Raw genomic sequence first — 20,659 nt, 5'->3', positions numbered from 1 at the left:
CTGAGGACACCAACATATGGCCCAATACAGGGCTGGCTTAGAAACCCAAAGCAGCCCTGGCAATTTGCAGACCAGACCCCCATGGGGGTGGTGGGGATGTTGCAGGTATTAAGCACTGCTGCAAAACCGGCCCCAGGTAACAAAACCAGCCCCCACTGCTGCAAGACCGGCCCCCACCCTTCCAAGCTCCCGGAAAAACGAACGATGCCCGCTACGACCAGTGCGGCCCTGGCCCAAAAACGACCAGTTTCAAGGTTAGGTTTTAATTACTGAGATGGGTCCCGGAGGGACCCATCTCAGTTAAAGCCCTACTACCAGGCCATAACACTGCTGCTTGGAGGACTACAATTGTGACTGATATAACTTTGGTGCAAGGCTTTAAAAAACAAATAGGTTGTTGGCATTATAGTCAGCTGGTAAGGCTACATTAATGAGGCCTGGCTCTCCAGCATGTGATGGGCCAACTGGAAAGGTGACACTTGTTCTCCTGATTTGTGTGTTGATTTGATCACTTTGGTCGCTTTTGGATGCTCAACAGATTGACTTAAGTAGAGCATCCAAGCGATGCAACCAAAGTGATCGAACTACTACACGATATTGATGACAACAATGCCAACAATGAAGAAGTTGTCCCTCAAAAATTATGGAAATGTCCTGGCTGGTAGCAGCTCATTTAATGCAGGGTCTCTATCCCTTTCTATACATTTAATGACATGGTCATATGCGAAAAGGACAATAGCGATAGCCACATCAGCACTTTTCAGAACATGTCGGGAGGGATAAATGAAGCATCACTTCTAGGGTCATTACAATAAGACTTTTCTGCCAGCAAATGGCTACCATCGACACCTCCAGTAATTATCAGGTGTGCGGCATGACCAGGGCATCCCTTGGCATTACTGATGCACCTCCCAGTAATCGCTGGCAGGTATGTGGTGTTCCAGAGTTGAACAATTGAGCGCAGACTCCTTTACTTGACTTTCCTCTCTTTAGGAACTACTACAAGGAGGTCCAAAACGCACCCTGGAACAGCCGCATGTGGGTGGCCAGCTGTGGACGCGATATGGAGCATGATTCTCTAGGGGCCGAACAGAAGCTAAGAAGGTGACACTATGGCAGACTGGCACTGCACCAGGTGAGGATACGGGTGGGACTATTATTGTGGCCTGACTCGCCAACAGGTGAGCTGAAAGCTGTGAAGGGGATCTAGCAGCATGGCAGTCCAAAAGTGACCAATCAGCTCTTCAGGTGACAATATTGCATTCTGGATATTCAGGATATGAGCTGGCAGGTGAAAACACGTTAAACTGCATTGGTATTTCATGAAGCGGAGCCCCCAGCTGAAAAAGAACTAGTATAGAGGCCTAGCCTCCAGCTGATGAGGCACAAGCTAGGAAAAAAACGTACATTACAACAGCCCAGTACTCCTTCTTAGGCGTCTTGTGTAACCGCCATGTCAAGGTGTATGGTCGGCATGCAATATTGACATTCTTAGCTGCCTCCCTCCACAGAAAAACCTTTAAACTTGTAGCTCAAAACTTAAAAAAGGCATTTGACAGGTTAGAATGTGGAGCTGTTCTTGGAAGCCTAGGCTCCGGCTTTAGAGCACATCCAGGGGCATCCTGTCTGCACGTCAAGTGAAGTGATGCACTTTCTGGCCTCGCTGAAGCTTTAAGACTCTCCAAGTATCAATGGGAGAGGGTGAGTGCTCAAGACTGTGGAACACTGTACGTGATATGTTACCACATCTTTAGAAGGTGTGAGCAGATGGACAGCAGGTTCAGAGCCACTATTGCCTTACTGGCTGTTAAGGCTGGAAACACAAGGTTATGTAGCTTGGCCACGGGAAGCCTTGAAGGTGGTCCCTTCAATCAATAGCAATGGAGTGATCAGTGTGGCTTGGTCCTTGGTCTCACGTCATATGGGAGCGGAAAAGTGTGGCTGGTCCAAATATCTTCTTGGAGAGCCCCGTGGATGCTGCTGTTGCAGCAGCACAGAAGGGAAGACATCACGGCAAGTACCAAGACATCATTTGGGGTGAGAACAGAAGGGGAGGACTCCTCAGAAACAGCTGTGAATGATTATGCTCCTGGTAATTGCATTCACACGAATGATGGAGGAGAGATTGTGAATCAGACACCATTTTTGAAGCGGCATTGGGGGTGGGTCCATGGAATCCAGCCAAAGCAGAAGATATTAATACGGGGTCCACAGAGCCCACCACGTGGGAAGATTCCTGAATTTTGGCTGTTCAAGCACAGAACATTTAGTTGCATCTACTATTGTTAATCAAACAATCAATCTGGATTCGTTTAGCGCTGCTAATCATCCGAGATGGTATCCAGGCGCTGATTGTTACAGACATTATTTAGGGAGAAACCTATTGCTCACCTTGAATTGCATTGTGGATGCGCTCTCTGCAACCTTTCCTAGAAAGCAGACAGGTCTCTCCAAATCAATCTGTTTCAAGTAACAGGTAAACGAACACCTGGAACAACCAGGAGTTGTGACGCCAGTACTAGCGGTCAATGATTTACGAGTTGCAAAGTCCAAGGCCTGGCCATCTCTCACAGCATTTGTATCACGAGATAACGCAGAAAGCACAGGACCTGGACACTTCCTTTCTATCCTGCCACCTGGTGAGGCAGTCCTGCCCTCTGTTTACATAGCGCATTATCTAGATAAACAAAGCTTACATTTTTGCTTTTTCGGATCCCCTTTTCCAACAAAGAATTCCCTTCACTTCAATGCAGATTGTAAGATGCACAATTGAAATAAATTGTCAATTACTGCACTTAATTCAACTAATTTTCAGTAAATGTGATCTGCCAGCCCCTATTTAATGGTGAAAACACATCCGCTCAGTTAAACTACAAAAGGTAGATTAAAAAGTTATTTTTATGTCGAAGTGGTTTAGTAAAAACAATTATGCAAAAATACCACAGTGTGCTAAAAAGTAGAAAATCTCATATGAATTGCTCTCTTTTTATTATTCTTGGACATAATGCCTTTGTCCCTCTCCTTTTTCGTGATCCTGCTCGAAACCACTACTTTTGGTTTTGAATTATTATTTCTTCGTTCAATGGTTTAGTGGCTTTTAAGCAACTTCCTCAATTCTTTTTGTTCCAGTTGTATTCGGTGTCCCGTTAGTAGCCCTTTAGGTGCTGTACTTTGTCATCAACTATTTCTCATAACCACTCATGGAGTTGCTAAACTGACAAGAACACAGCACCTTCCTCAAAAATAAAGTTTTGCAAAAATCATGAAACAAAACAAGCACTGATAGGCAAATGCCTGGAAGTAAACTTAAGACCTTTTGGCCTTGCCAATGCTTGTTCGAATGTGGGCACACAAGGGTGGATTGGCCCATTATCAAACACGCTTTTCTGGGAATGCAGAGTGAAAAGGGCACATTGGAAGTACACGCTAACATAACAAAAAGGTAAAGGACAGAATTTATCTGAATTAGTGGCATTTACTCGGACTGAATTCCATCATTTTTTAGCTCATAGATCCCTATGCTGTGAGGATTCAGCTGCACCTTGCTGATGAGGCTTAAAAAGGCCAAACATTTTACTGTCCTCTATTGTAGCATTTGTATAGTGCAGGCTTCTTCAACGAGTCGCTCGTGTAGTACTGGTAGCTCGCCAGTTACCTGTAAGTTGCTCTCCAGTGTGCAACCCAGCCTACTAAAGTCGATGTTTTTGCTTGGTTGAAATAATTTTCAGTTCACTGATAGAATAACGATGACAAAAACATTGATGTTAAAAACTATCGAAGAAAAAATATATAGAATACAAAAATATCATCACCCATACCTACACAGGTAAGTACAAATATTTAGATATAGATATATATATATATATATATATATATGTTTATATATATAATAAAATAATATATTAAATATTATTAATTTTAACAGCATACATTAAATTTAATATAAATTTGAACAAAATGTATCAAATACACTTAAATAAATAATTCATACATCTATTTACTTTAAAATAATTAATAAACATATCTTTCATTTATTTTAAAACTTTAAAATTATATAAAAATAATATATATATATATCAATAATTTAAAATATTAAAAAACATTCTACAATAATTTAAAACATTAAACTATTAGAAAATATTTAAACTTATATTTCCCAAAACAATCAGTGCAACAGTAGGAAAAGTGTTGGATAGCAAAATAATTAAATGTATTATTCCAACTCCAGGGAGTGCAATAGTAGGGAAAGTGTTAGATAGCTGAGGGGTAAAAATTACTATTCCCACTTCAGTGAGAGCAAAAGTAGGGAAAGTGTTGGATAGCAAAATCATTACATTTATTATTCCAACTCTAGTGTTGGATAGCGGTAAAAATTACCAGTGAGAGCAACAGTAGGGAAAGTGTTAGATAGGAGAAGGGAAAAAAATACTATTCCCACTCCACTGAATGCAACAGTAGAATAACTGTTGGATAGCAGAGGGGTAAAAAGTTTTATTTCGACTCCAATGAATGCAACTGTAGGGAAAGTGTTGGATAGCGAAGAGACAAAAATTACTATTCAAACTCAAACAGGTAAACCAAAAATAAAAAAACATTAAAAATGATTTAAAAAAATCATACAAAAATTAACATTTGGAAATAAAAATCAAATACATTAAATATATTTAAAAAAATATTAATTACATATAAAAAACCTACAAATATAAAATACATTTATCAAATAAAATTCTTGTAAATATTTACAAACAAATAAATTAATACATAAATGTATTTATTGTATTTCCTACCCTTTAACACCACACCAAAAACAAAACACTTCAACATTTCTAATCATAATAAAAAAAATATCGGAAATTCACATAATAATGAATTTTAAAAATAGTAATAGAAAAAACTAATAAACATTAATTGACTAGACACTTTAACATGGATATCCAACACTCACCTAACTTAAACTCTAAAATAATAAAACACAATTAAAACTTATTTATAAATTAAAAACTACTATTAACAACTAATAAAGTTAATAAAATATATTTAATACCCACCCTTTGACCCTTTAAAAGTGAAAACAGAAAAAATGTAAACAATTACCCAAAAGACATATCAAATAATTAACATTAACTATATATTAATTAACTACAAATTACGTCCCGCCCCTTTACTCCTATAAACACCAAAACAAACACCTAAAATTAATTACACAATTACCGTAATTAATAACCAATTAATTAAAATTAACATTAAATTATTATTTCAATTAAAAATAAATTACTTTCCACCCTTAATACCTATTAACACCACAACACACCTAAAAATTACACAATTACCATAATTAATTACCAATTAATTCGTTGAAATTAATTAACAACCAATTAATAAATAATAAATTACTTTACACATTTAACAATCTCAATTAAACAAATATTAATAAATAATAAATACATTTAATATAATTAATTTACTTCCCACCCTATTCCCCTATAAACCCACAACCCGCTACAGAACTAAAAACACAAAATTCACATGTTTTTTTTTTATAACTACTAAAAATGTAACACCTATATTAAAAATATAAAATTCTTATACAAAAAGAACAAACGCATACATATAAAATAAATACTAAAATACATAAAATTAATAAACTATATTTTTAACAACTGTATTTGTGCAACCGATATAAAACACTTTGATATTTTTAACATTGATATTACTTACCTAAAATAGATATTCTCGACCATGAGAATCTGTATGTCGATATTTCTGACCCACGATATTTGTGACTCGAACTTTGCGCAAGTCGATATTTTTGATTCGATATTCTGTCCCTGCACCATAATATATGTATCCCAAAATTGAAAAGAATGTATTGGAGACAAAAAAGTGTATATTTTCAGAACTCATAATACAAATGGTGCCAGAGGCATTGCAGCTGTGGCTGTTAAGTATGAAACTTGTTGATAAAGCCATTTTCACATTACTGTTGGCAACCTTGCCTGCTGCTCTGAGGTAGTCACCGCTGGTAATCTTGTCTGACGCGGTCACTATTACTGTACTAATAATATTAGTATTTCGGAATGATTTTTATTAAACATAAGTAGCTCTTATTACAGAAATGGTTGGAGACTCCTGGTATAGTGCTTGATACACCTAAAACGGGAGCAGGATCCCATCATCAGATGGGCAGCATACTGCACCGTGGAGACAGCTTGGTTAGCGAGTATTCTACTTGGTGTGATCCTGGGCAGAAAACGTTTTACTGTTCAGCATGAGTGACCAGAGAGTTGCTCTTATCTTAACTTGGGGCAGAGCGCCTAGGAATGAGATAGAGCAGGATGTACAAGAGAGAGAGATGTGCAAAGGGAGGAGGAAAGGAGAAAGAGAGGAAATAGACAAAGATCTACCTCGATGGTCTGCAGGACAGGTAAGTCCTGTTTGGGCATCGGAGCTCTAAAATATACAGGCAGCTATGCCGCACCCACCTAGCCAGAGGGGTCGTGATGTGCTGTGCAAGTGAAAGGAGGGGATCATCAGAGAAAGCTTGGTTATCCATATGGCAACATGTGCAAGGCAGAGAGGCTATCAAATGGGTACAATGATACCAAATGGCCAAGAATGAAAATTGGTGACATGGGCAGAAACCAAGCACCTTTTTAAAGGCAGCCATACTGCCTGACACACTCACGTGTGTTCCTGGGCCTAGCAGTTTGGGCTGGAGTGCTTAAGAGGAAGGACAAAGACTGATCGGCATACTGTTGGCCCCTGACTGTAACAGTACAGGTGAGATATAAAAAGATGGCGTGGAATGCACACTGAGGGATTGACAGTGGTGAGGATTAAAGCATTCCATGTGGCACTTTTTGTTTTTCCAGACTGTGCTCCCTGTGCAAAAAGTGAGGGGATGTGTTTTCCAGTTCCTAAATTTCCATATCAATGTACATCGAAGAAACATTAGTTTGGCAGTCACTAATTTAACTACGGTGAGAGAGACCAGAATATGATTTTCTAATAGTGTATTAAGAAATGTAATTGAGTTTAGTCATATTTCAGGTATAGAGTGTGGAACAAAATATAGATATTCCTAATCTAGACATTCTAGGCAAAAGAAATCAATAAGTAAAAGTATAGTTCACTGAATACAATCTAGAAAGATAGAATTTCTTTAAATTTGGCATGATTTATTATTATTTTATGTGTATTACCATCTTCATTCATTTGGTATAAATCAGCATGAAGGTTCAATGTGGGACAGACTTTTCTTCCAGACAAGAAATGTTTCACCCTACTGATGTTTCACCCTACTGATGTTTCACCCCACTGCGACACGCAAGCCAGGACCTTTCTCGAGGCTTTTAAGTTACAGCTTTTAAATTGTAGTGCAGAGAAATTCTAGTGTTCCTGGAAAATATATTATCCATATAATGTGTATGGAAGGTCTTCTAGGAAAGAGTATTCATATGGAGTCTGGGCCATAGAGGATTTAATGCAGCTCGTGTGACCAGTCCATCGCATTACATGTCTTCAATAGGCTTCTCTCTGTGCCATATGGCTCACGCTATACCTCACTGACGAGGTCCAAGTAGGCCAGAACCAGCCTGGGTATGCTCGCGTGGAGGACACCTGGACTAGCGTTCTTAGCTGGACGGATCCTATTGGAGCAGGATCAACACGGATGCGTGTACAGCTGTTCTCTGTCTAGAGTGGCATAGTGGGCAAAATTCGCACAGTTGGGATACAGCCCGTGCAACCACCAGTGGCTGAGATGCAGGGCTGGCTCCTCCGCCAAGGCCGAGGAGCGTCGCCCCACTGCCTTTCAGCACAGCAAAAAAGGAAAAATAAAATGATAACGCAGTGTCATTATCATTTTATTTTTCTGTGCTGGGGCAGTTTTGTGGCGCCCGACTGGACAGTGCAGGGGGGAGGAGTGGTTACACCATCCTAAGTGCGCATGAAGGTTTTGCTGGCCTTCTTGGACCGGTCAAACAGTCATGCGCACTTTGCATGTTCTCCACTCAGGCTGCATTATAACCTGGGTGGAGAACATGCCCAGGCTTCCATTCCCCATCTGAGCACTGAACCACGGTGCTCATACCAATCACAATGCTGCATTGCAGCGTTGTGATTGGCTATGGGGAGCCTGGCTGCTTACCCATCACAACGCTTCATTGCAGTGTTGTGATTGGTTGAGGAGAGTCTATCCTGCTTCCTGTTTCAGCAGAAGCCAGGAAGTGGACAGAAGAGAGACGGTGGCCGGCCAGCCTACAGGTAAGTGATTATTTGGGATTTTTTTAAATCCACCCCTTACCCCACTCTTCCTTCCCGTGCCTTCACCAGTCCTGCTCCCCCCCTCCCCCACTACTGAATCGCGGATCCCGTGGCGACTGCTGAGATGGATTCAAGTGTTCCTTCCATCACCTTCTTGTATATTGCAGTATAGCTCCTTCATTCATTGGCAGGCACAATGCAGTTTCACATTTGCCACGTGAATTTCACCAGAGCCCAAGGAGAGGAAGGGTTCGATCTGGGTAGAGAGACACGATCTATAGCCCACCTCACACTTTCTGCACACTCCCAATGCAGACTTCAACTGCTTCTTCATGGACAACAAAAGCAACTTCAACTCGGTTGTTTCTTGCATGTAGTATTTTACCTACTGTTCAGTAATCCAAGTGTTTGAAAAATGTAATTCAACTGTCTAGCTAGAGATACTTTGGAAGGATCTGAAATATAGGTGTGAAGTGGTAATCTCCCTATGAACTGCAACCATTAAAGGCATAGTCTGATATTGGCACCAGGGCCTTAGGACCATAATACTCCCAATAGAGCCATTTTTAAAGTATTTTATTAACCCAGACAGACACAAAAATAAAGGGAAACTGGGGATCTGCCTGAGGTTTTTTAATCTTTCAGCCCCCCCCCCTGGTCTTTAACTTCTTCAAAGAGCTCCCAACAGTGTGGTCAAGCCCACCCCGACTTATAGGCGTCGGGGTGACCCGATGATGAAGCATGACACCACTAGGGTGTGTGAGGGTAACTAAACAAAAAGGAAGTTTTTCCTTGATCACCTCTTGGTGAAGTTATATATCCCCTCACTATATTCTTCACATCCTCCCATCATAGTGCACCTTCACTGACCACTGGATGGTCAGTTAGAGTAATTTATTCATGGTTAACAAATAGTCTGATATCAGCAGGCATCTGTAACGACAATTTTACCACTACTAACATGTGATAATTTATTACAAAGCAAGCAGTAACGTCAAAGCGCTAGTGCTGCAAACTCACAACATCTGTCACGGCCAGATGTGAGGGCTCCCTCTTCCATGACCTTACCCATGGGGAAGGGAGCCTTCTCACAGCCACTGGGTGCAGCATCACTGTGGTCAGAGTGCACATGCAGCGGTCACAGGCACCTGGAGGGCCACCTCACCCACGGACATCCTGCTGGCGGAAGGATGCGCTCAGGTCGGCGCGGCCACTGGCCAGGCTGGGCACATTCCCGAGAGGGTTCCCTTAGTCTTGTGCCTGGTTTGCACTGGCATGGCCTATAAACATTTCCCTCAAAGCCCAGGTGACCACTTCATGGTAACAAGCCAAGCTTTAAGTCTGTAAATGCACCTACTGCCAAAAGGAGAGGGAGAACTTTCCATTTTACTATTCCCTTGTTCCCATTCCACCTTTGAAAAAAGCGGATCTTTCCGTTGCTTCCAAAGCTTTGAACTTAACCCGGGTCAGGCGTCATTTTCAGATTCAGCCGTTTAGACCTATTCTGGGACATTTAAAGAAACCTACAGCCCCAGAATCTAAAGAAAAATCCAAGATTAAACGAGCAATTCATTTCTGACCTGAGAACAAAACTCTGGGGTGTGGAAGTACCCATCCTATGAATACGGAATAAAATGATCTCTAATATACACAAGGATCCTGCAGTTCCGTGACGTCATACAGCTACTCCATCACTATACAATCACTATCATGAAAGTCCTTAGTGACTTGCAATGGAGGGTACTTTATACTGTATATAGAATGTAACAGAATATGGTGCGTTCACTTCAAGGCAATCGCTGAACCTGCCAACGCCAGGAGGCACAAAGGCCATGTTTAAATGTTCAATTAAAGGACCTAGGTTCTAATCCCGGCTCTTCCACTACACCGGATTGAGTGGTTGTGCGCAACATCTGGGAGATGTGATCCAGTGGTGAAGTCTTGACCTTGGAAAATCCAGATCTGACTTCAATAACTGTAAACGCAAAGCTTTTGACCTTGATGTGCGCCTGTTTCTCCATCTTCAGTTATTGGAAGCCTTCTAGCTAAAGGCCGCTGTTGATTAACACTTAATAAAATAAATGGACATTCGCAAACCTGGAAGTATTCGATGTACTCACTGGGAGCATGAAGAACAAACTGTGCCAGAAGGAGTCAAAAAGGAGGTTTCATGTCCATTAGATGCCTCTAAATCCCCGTATAAAGTCACATTGTCCCAATAAAAAAATATATGTATTCACAGTTTTAGATGATTTCGGTTCTTCTCAGCAGGGTAGGCCATTTGGCAAAATACTGACACAGTACAAAGCATGGGGATGAGATAAAATAGGTTTTCATCACAAGGCCTTGTAGGGTTAAAATAGACTCGAGAGTAGAGATTGGGGAGAGTAGAGATTGGGGCACGCACATGGCCATAATGGAAAACTTTTCTTCCATCGCAGTAAAAACGTCAATTTTGCATCTTATACAGTGTAAATATTTAGGCTCCTCAGTTTATTGTGAATAAATTAAAAAATTCACGTAGGTGCAGAGTCCTACTTTAACTCCCATCACCCTACTCGCCGGAAGCTTCGTCCGTGTCAATGCGACAATGCACCCGGGCAGATTACTTGCACATTTGGACTCTCAAATGCTTCCAGACAGCCAGACTTGGAATTCAGCTCATACAGTCTTTGGCAAAAGAGTTCGTGAAATGCGGATGTTGAAAGCCTGGTATTAATTTGAGACCTGCACACACATTAGCCCCTGCATTGTTGAGCACCGTCCAAGCCAGCTCGCGCCAATGTCGTGTACACTGGCTTCCGGGGAGACAAAATGCTGAAAATGTCTGGAACCGGGTACCGGCATGCAGAACATGTGCAACTCAACTGATGGGTCGTGAATGACCAGATGGAATGCCAGGCATTCATCGTGGCCAGGAATTGCAGACAGAAGTTCTGTCACCCATCAGGACTCAAAGATCAGCCTCACATCTCACCATTCGCGAGGGCCAGGAGATGGAAGGGGCCGCCTACTTTAGAAGTGTTCAGTTCACCAACTAGACAACCTTTCACACTCAGTTCAAGGCAAGGTCGAGTCGTTCCCATCAGCTGGAGTTCTGAGGACCCACACTACATACAAGTACAGTGCGGATGACAGTCAAGAAGTTGTGGTAGGTGAGATCATGAAAATATCCCAAAATTCACCTTTTATCTATCAGGATACTTAACAAATCTCCCACAGTAAACACCAGGGCGGGTTGTGGGAGAGCAGTCTTACCATACCTGCATGAGGTGACGAATGAGTGTGAGTACATCCCCTCCTCAAGGGACGAGGCCTCATTCTCCCATTTCCACACCCGAGTGGATGCGTAACAGGACAGCATGACAGGACACTTTCATACACTCGCCCTCACTAGTAATACCTTTGTATACAGTGCGCAGGATGGAAATACATAAGTGCCGGTGCTCACTGTCCCAGCGCAACTGTTTGCTACTGAGAAGTGCTGGTACTCTACTCTTAAAAGGGCTGCACCCTGCTGAGAAGTGCAGGTACTCTCCCCTTAGAAGTGCTGCACCCTGCTGAGAAGTGCAGGTACTCTCCCCTTAGAAGTGCTGCACCCTGCTGAGAAGTGCAGGTACTCTTCCACTAAAAGTGCTGCACCTTGCAGAGACGTTCTGATACTCTACCATTGAAAGTTCTGCACCTTGCTGAGAAGTTCTGGTACACTTCCATTAAAAGTGCTGCACCCTACTGAGAAGTGAAAGGACTCTTCCATTAAAAGTGCTGCACCTTGCGGAGACGTTCTGGTACACTCCCGTCAAAAGTGGTGCACCTTGTGGAGAAGTGCTGGTGCTCTCCCCTTAAAACGGCTACATCTTGCTGAGAAGTGCTGGTATTCTGCTGTTAAAAGCGCTGCACCTTGTGGAGAAGGGCTTGTACATTCCCTTCCAAATTAAAGTGCAGTTGCTCAGTGTGTCCTCATGTCAGGTCCACTCCAAGTGTTTGCGGAAGAGTGTTTTAGGGTGTATGTTGGTGTGATGAGTGACAGTGCCATTGCAGTGGACACTCCTATGCCTGTACAGCCTTGGAGGTATATGGTGTCCTGAAAGTACAGTGTGTGTTTGAGTAAAACCGCATGTAGGTGTCATCTTTGGCTAAGACTACCGTTCGATGTCAGCCCAATTATTGGTGATCAAATATGTGGCGTTACCTACCGTGTACCATTAACTTTCTAACCAATAGTAAGAAATACATTACTAACCGACTACACCTCTGTACATAACCTCAAATGATAACTTCGGTGCTGGAGTCTTGTTCCCTCTTCTGCATCCTTCCGGTTCCCATAAAACTGCTGCAAACTCCCATATTACATTCCAAACCAGCACCGGGACCCTGATGGTGCAAAGAGTCCACACTCGTGTGTATGCATGCATTCGCACAATCAAACATACTTATGGGCCTGGACACTGCTTGTGATGTTCCGCTACAGTACGCTGATGTTTTGGGTATTAAATTGCACTCAATAAAAAGACCAGCTCCCCTGCTGGCTTTTCTCGTCCGCTGAGGCAGGGAAAAAAGGGCGTCTGTGCCGGATATCGGTCATATTGTCAATGTCGTCGCAAACCTTCCGACAATCGTACTGCGAATGTAAAATACGCAGGAGCTCCTGGTCAAGCAGTCAGCTGCCGCTTTCTGCCTTTAATCCAACATTTCAGGACACATCAGTCGGACACATTAAGCACACAGTGGGGATAAACACAGGAGTGGAAGCCAAGACCTCTGCTGAAGGAGGACTATTGTCCAAGGAGCATGACGTGTCCTCAAGGCCAGATTTAAAGATGGCAATACCTGCAAAGGAACTGGCACTTCCAGGCACTTCCTCTCTTCAGACAGGAAGGGCCGGGATGCTGAGGCTCGGTGCCCCTCTAGCCCACTCAGGTAACATGAGATATCCCTGCTGCCGTGGACCAGTATTACTAGTAATGCGGCTCCTACTATTGACCAATCACAGAAGGTCTGTTTACACCGAAAGCTAAGAGGAACAGAGTCCAGGGGCGTGGCTTCCATTGGCGCAGCGGGGGCATTGGCGCAGTGGGGGCATTGGCGCCGGGGCCCAGCGCACAAGGGCCCCTCTGAGCCTTGATTATTGCTGTATTCATAGTTCAAACGGCAGCCGGGCCCTATTTCTTTCCGTGCACTTGGGCAGTAGTCTTCAAACTTTTTAATTCAGCGCCCCCTCCGACGTATATTAAAAAAAAAAAAAAAAATCATTGGGTTCCCTAAATGAAAACATATTTTTCCAAATTATTCTATAACACTGATAATCCTTACATATATGGTTTGGCTGTCCGTCTTGGGCCGGCCAAACAGTCATGCGCACTCAGCATTACTCCACCTGCCTGTATTGCACAGTCTGGGTGGAGAACATGCACAGGTTCCCACTCTCTGAGTGCTAAACCAGTGCCGTCAGACCAATCACGACGCTGCTGTCATGCTGGTGACAGCAATGTTGGGATTGGCTAGGGGAGTCTGGGAGTCCGTGTGCTTCCAACTTCGTTGACAGAAGAGAGGCAGCAGCGGGTAAGTCAATTTGTAATTTGTTTCCAACACCGCCCACCCTCACTACTATTGGTTAGCAGCCGCCACCGAGAGAGAAAGCGAGAGAGAAAGAGAGAGAGCACTGTAGAAAGCCATATGTCATTCAAGCTGATTACCTAATTATTTTTAGTATTTTTTGCTTTTCTAAAAAATAAAAAAAAGTTACAGTTTAAAAGAGGAGCTTCTTTTGAAAAACATTAATTTTTTTTACTAGAAATTTAACTTCAAAGCAAATGTGAAAATGATTGGCCTTGGTTCAGGGTCTGAGAGACAGATGGAGCCTTGGGCCGGTTACGATTTTTTTGGGAAACCTCTGCCATCTGTTAATGCCAAATGAACATCATGGCGGGCTATACTTAGTCCTGGCGAGTGAGATTCACTGAGCGAGGTATGCGTAGACTGTGACATTGCTTAGTCTCACACATGCCGCGGATACGCACCAGCATCCCCAACAACAAAATATCTCTTACAAGCAGTACGAGGAGTAAGGCCTGTCATACGAATGGGGCAGGAAGGGTTAAGGGAAATATTAGAAAATAGTGTCATAAAGGAAATTTCAGGAATGAATTGGAAGGATGGAACAATGCCCCATATGGAGTGATGTAGACAAAACAATGTAAACAAGCATTTGCAATGCAATAGGCCTCGCATTTGTTAAAGTTAGAGATGTTGGCGTTGAAACAAACAATGTTTTTTACTTTTGATTTTTTTATTTGTAGAGAAGTTATTATATTTGCATAGCACTATTGCCAATGGTATAAAGTAGCAAAAGTAAAAAGCATTGCAATTTTCAATGCCAACAGCTCTATCTTTAACAAATGCGAGACCGATTCAATTGTAAATACAATCGGCCTTGCATTTGTAGCAGTTGGAGTTATTGGCAATATAAATGGCAATGTTTTTTATCTAGCTGTGTTGCAGGATGCAGTACTAGATGTGGCCAAAAGAGGTCCCACTGGACCTCGTTTGGCCACATCTAGTACTGCACCCTGCAAAGTTGGAGTTATTGGCATTATACATGCCAATGTTTTTTTACCTAGCCATTTTGCAGTGTACAGTACCATATGTGGCCAAAAGAGGTCCCATGGGACCTGTTTTGGCCACATATGGTACTGCACCCTGCAGAAGATATGGACGATCCATCGTTCCCATCATGCATAGCATGCAAGGCAGTACCACAAGTACATTCAAAATGCTAAGTCCACATATACAATTAGTAGCTTTGAAATATGACAACATAATTATTATATATATTCCGGATTAGTTTGTACTCTGTGTGGAGCTGATGAAGGGAAAATTATAGAAGGTCTCATATAAATGTGAGATGTACTAGTGAGTAAAGTAACCACTGCCAATCTTGCTTAGCACCAAGCATGTGTACTGCCTGAAGCCCTTTAAGAAAGTAGTGCTCAGATGCTGTAATTAATACTTAAGAAGTAACAACACATGTAACAGGGGATGTCCTCATGGGAGGATACAAGAAGAGACCAGGCGGTACTAAGGAGGGACTACTAAGTCTATTGACCAATGAAAAGCCACCATTTACAAAAAAGGACAGGGACAGGAGCCAATTTAAAAGATGGGTGGAAAGTTGGCGGAGCTTTATGCCCATATCCTGAATACAGCATGTCTCTTAGAGACAGCGCAAGCGCTGCCTAGGCAAGACCTAAAAAGGTGTATTTGGAGATATCCAGTGTATAGCATAGTGTGAACTTGCAATGGTCATATCGAAGAGGAGGTAGTGTAAGGTTTCAGTCTTAGGGAGCAGAGCCTATAGTAGGGTTACTTCTAGTATTACGGCGTACATAGAGTATTAGGTGTAGAGTTAATTATCTAGTTCAAATCATTTCAGTGCTTTACAATTACTTTTTTGCATCCTTTAAATTAGTCGGAAATATATATGGCCATTGAGAGTGGGGCCTGAAGGTTTTCCATCAACGGACGGACAGACAGGCAGACAGACTCTCTCTCTTCATCTCTTTCTCTCTCATGGAACTCTTAATTTATTTTGATTTGTTGAAATCCTACAGGATCGTTACTTACATTCAATGTTGGAGGGAAGGGAGGATGATGAGGGACGTGAACTCCCATTGGGGGCTTGGCTGATTACAGTGACAATCATGTAGTTCTGTGGCTTGAAGAAGGCAGCCAAATTAAGAGGCACGTATATCGTCCCCAAAACCTAAAAGGCCTTTTAAGAAGGCATGTCAGAGTGGATTCTTATTTTATGGGGCTTCCACTTTCAATAAAATTAAAAAAAAACAGGTATGGCAGATATAGAATGACTGGAAAGGCTAAGTAAATACATCGGGAGCCCTATAAACATGAAAGCCAGAGGTGCACCACATTACAAATGTATTTATAAGTTCAACATATCCAAAGAAAAAGTTCTCAAATCAGTGAGGAATCTTCTCTTTATTGGTGCTTCTAAAAATGCACAGCAAGAACCAGCCAACGTGTTTTGTCCAAATGAAAATGGACTTCTTCAGGGCACAATAATAGTAAGAGGAATGTGTGTTTCAAAGTATGATTGGATAAGGAAATATATGGTTCATCCGTAATGACCATGTGCTATAAAAGTTGTAGTTCTCAGGGTAATTCATCCAAAAACAAAGAGAGGAAAGTCTAAAGGGTAAAGGGTAAGTGTCATTCCATCATATGAAGCTTCTGTATGCAAGTTTCCTGTAATCCAGGTAAGCATTAGTGGGAGGGCCTTTCTGCCCCATGTGTAGCACTTCAATTGGTCCCGGGTGCGTGGGAGCTGAAGGAGTCCTCCCGGTCCCACGAGCACAGTAAAAATGAGCCCTTTTATTGTGCCCTGAAAAAGTCAATTTTCATTTGGACGATACGCGTTGGCTAGTTCTTGCTGTGCATTTTAAAAAACACAAATAAAGAGAAGATTCCTTACGAATTTGAGAACTTTTTCTTTAGAAATGTATTTATAAGTTAAATATATCCTATGTGGTGCACCTCTGCCTTTCAGGTTCATAAGGGTTCCTACAGTACGGCAGCACCCTTTGGGCAGAGGGTATTCACAGGTTGTGCACACTATAGGGAAATATCTCCTTAAATGAATATGGGGACATAACGGTGTGGGTGCAGCATCTTGTTGTGGTCCAATGCCCCTTGTTTTCAATTACTAACATCGCAAGCCTTGTAGCTCACAGGACATCAGGGTGACCACCACCCTCCAGGTCATTATGAACACTATTTTCATTCTGGGGCTTTTGTGACAGCCTAATACATTCAGGGTGTTATATTCAGCTTTTGCCACCACTGAACTAGTTAGACTAACACATCTGAAATCAAAGCTTTGTAGCTTAAAAGTTGAGGGCTGCAGACAATGTCTAATGACCTGGAGTGAGGTGGCCACTCTATATGGCATCAGAGTAAACTGGGATGTGATTGGGCCACATAAGGAAGGTATTCATTTATCTTTTCTCAAACTGTGAATTCTATTATGAAATAAATATTTCTCAACATGAAAGTGAATGCTTTCCATATGTAGAGAGCTCTATCACCAACAGACTGTAATAAGAAAAACAAATGTTCTTCAAACTAAGCAGGTGGCAAGAACACTTAAAAAACTCCATGGCACAATATTAACAGAAAAGGTGAAATAATGGTAAATAAAAGGACATTCATCTTTCAGAGGAAATGAAAAATACATTTCTTTGATTAGTCTAATAATCCCAAAAATGTACAGCACATGCACTCAGGCTGGATGGTCATGTGTTAGCCTCTCTTTGGTCACACTTAACCCTTATTCCTAAAGTGCAGTGTGGCAGCATCTACAGGAGGTAGGAAGATACAAACACAGTCGAAGCCCTGCCAAGGCCTGCACGAAAAGAAGCACCCACTGCGGCATCCTGGGGTTTAGAGACTGAGTATAATGCCAGTAAGGGACACCAAGAGAAGTTCATTCCTACCCCAAAATGCCCCACCTGCCCCAGAACATCTTTTTATCAGCCTATGATGGCCTTAAATCAACTGGCCCTTCCAGATGAGGAAGTCACATGAAAAGATGGAGGTGGGCGTGGTTCACAGCGCATTTCCAAGTAGGGCCACTATGCCCGGCTTCAAGGACAGGCCAATTGGTCCTGATGAAGAGCCCGGTCAGTAGGGCATCATGACCATAGACTCCTTCTACAAGGTGGTGGGAGGCCTGTGTCTCAGCCCTTCCAAAATGAGGGCCCTAGAACGGTTGCCGAATAAGGATAATGTAGCTCTCACATCGGATTTGTTCTAAAGGCCTCGTGAAATTAATACTCAGTTCTAGTCTATACCTCTCTTCAAGTAGGTTAATATTTGAGGGTTTAAAATCAATGAAAAGTGAGGGTTCGACCCTCAAATGTGAATCCACTGGAAAATGGGAAATAAGCTCTTCACTCGCGGGCTTCCGCTCTGGACGAAATAATATTGAGCTCTTCAGAATGACAGAGAGAGAGCTCTGTGGGAGCCAGTGACCAGATCTGATTGGTCAGAGTAAATTTACATTCAATTAAAAGGGCTATTCCTATGAAGGAGGAAGTTCTTTAATTTTGTTCCAATCGCCAGTCATTAATGGTCCATTCATGTGGTATCTGTTTAAGGCTATGACTGGGCACCAAAACAGTAGTGGTTTAATCTCATGGCAGTACAGCTGCTGAAGCACTGGAACAGATGTGCCTTTTCAGAACAGATCACTATTGTTTGCTTATAGTTACCTCCAAATCCAAAAGTAGTGCCTCATGGTGGAGTACGGCATGGCCCTGCAGTTTTTTATGAATAACAATGCACACGTGGTTTACACAATATTTGCAACACCTCCACCCAGGCGCACTCCCACCGAGGCGCACTCCCACCGTGGCGCACTCCCACCGTGGCGCACTCCCACCGTGGCGCACTCCCACCAAGATGTACACATCCGCGATGTGCAGGGTTGAGGTGTGGGCTACAGAAGGTCCCCTGCAAAAGCATTCAACAAATGAGCACGGTATGGTTTCTGCATTATAAAAAGTAACATGGGGTGTCAGCCCACCTTACCTTGGACAGCTGTTGCTGCAAGCCGTTCACTTTATCCAAAAATACAGCGTTTCCTGTAGGAAGAAAAAAATAACAGGATGTTTAATCAATATCATGAATAAAGCTACAAGATGGTAAAGCTCTTCAAAATAGAATTACTAAATATCAATCAGGAATATAATCAGCCAATCACCAGTGAACGGATTTTAAGAGAGTTCAAACGGGCCCAGCGATTTGCTGAAATATTTAAACCAAAGTGGACTCAACAGGATCAAGGAGACAATGAACCAAAATTTGACAACGAGTGGATATTCAGAATTACTTAGAGACACTTGCAACCCTTATATTTTTGTGTATTTATAACTACAAAACACCGGAAGATATGTTGTTTTATTAAATCCAAATTCGATAACTTTCTCCAAGTGAGAAGATGAGCAGAGACTCAACTGAAGAAATTGAAGACTGGAGGGTAAAGACACCGCTTGCTTCACCTCAGCTTCACCTACTCAACCATGCATTGCCTCAACATCAGTGTCCTTTCAGAGGCAAAAATACATTTCTGTGACCGCTGAAGCCTATCACGATACAGCGGAATGATGGAAAGCAAAAGCCATCCAAAGTCCACGTCAATCACCTAAGAAACGTTCAATAAAGACAGACAGACAGGAATCTACATGCACAAGATACAACTAGAGTAAGGGGAAGCTGGAGGAGTAACCAGAGAACCCAAGAGTTGATATGTTGAGACTGGCCAGAGGAACTCGGATCCCTAGCTGGGCCATCACCTACTTGGGGAGTCCAACTCTTTCAACCACTTTCCAAGATCTAGATTAGTTACGACTACAAAGGACCTTCCACTACGTTTAAATGCTACACATAGTGCAGGGAGTGCCCCTAAGCCTTGCATAGTCCCAACTAACAAAGTATGCATTTACAACCCACCAATCCTACTTTGAAGGGGGTCACTGCAGAAGAAACGGAGCCAAACTCAGCAGGACATCCCCAGAATGTGACCGCCCCCAATCAAGTCAAAGGTTGTGGGCATGATCAAGCAAATATGGCGAGTTGTGCACTCCACAAATACGCATAGCGTAACATAACAGCACATTGGAGGACGGGCACTCTAAGAGTTGGCATGGATACAGATGAAACTCTCAATCTGCTCCTCTTTTACACTGTGAAGACGTAAACCCTACGTCATTCACGGGAGAGGTTGTGTGCCATAGTGATACCATCCTGCCATCATGAAGAGCCTTGAATGCATGGGGCACACGTCTGAGAACAAATGAGTGTTAGAGGTAGAATAGAACATGAATGCGCTGGTGCGAAACAACTAGTGAAATTTCAAGCGCCAACAGACAGCCACACCCTACGACAGACCCAGGACCTGCTGGCCTTCAGGAGACTCCTCAAGACCTGGCTGTTCGAGCAGTAGCAGCCCCCCCCCAGCACCTTGAGACCCTCACGGGTAAGTAGTGCGCTCTACAAATGTACTGATTGATTGATTGACCCTGGACGCACACTTTACATCATGGTAGCTGATGCTGTAGGATAATCCAACATTTACGGTACATTCATCGCACACCATCTCCAACCTCATATGCTGTGGACGTGCCTGCAGGATGTTCCAACGTGACCCCATTCTGTTCAGAAAGCTCAATAAAGTGAACATGACTGATGTTCTTTACAAGAGAGCTCCAGTAAGACAACCAAACGTGCAGAAGACCTGAGAGAACCGTTCACGCCAATATAAGCAGCACAATTAACTTTCTCATTGTACTTGCCTCCGTACAAAGAAAAAGCTTCAAAC

General features: G+C 42.5%; 1 protein-coding gene across 5 annotated transcripts in view; it reads right to left on the bottom strand.

The window, feature by feature from the left end:
- NEK6 (NIMA related kinase 6) overlaps window positions 1-20,659 on the bottom strand; it is a 516,220-nt gene that overhangs the window by 381,797 nt on the left and 113,764 nt on the right. For 4 of the 5 annotated variants that reach the window (XM_085613747.1, XM_085613748.1, XM_085613746.1 and 1 more), the window contains one exon: window positions 18,871-18,923. Coding sequence is in view for 1 of the 5 variants with exons in the window: in XM_085613746.1 (XP_085469872.1) it covers window positions 18,871-18,923 (53 nt within the window). In the remaining 4 variants the exon portion in view is untranslated. Of the gene's footprint in view, window positions 1-18,865; window positions 18,924-20,659 lie in introns of all 5 variants that reach the window. The other variant, XM_085613749.1, reaches the window with a different exon arrangement.

The sequence above is a fragment of the Triturus cristatus genome, chromosome 1_2 (assembly GCF_964204655.1).
Source record: "Triturus cristatus chromosome 1_2, aTriCri1.1, whole genome shotgun sequence".
NCBI lineage: Eukaryota > Metazoa > Chordata > Amphibia > Caudata > Salamandridae > Triturus > Triturus cristatus.
Note: the sequence above shows the minus strand (reverse complement) of the source record. Positions and strands in the feature narration are given on the sequence as shown.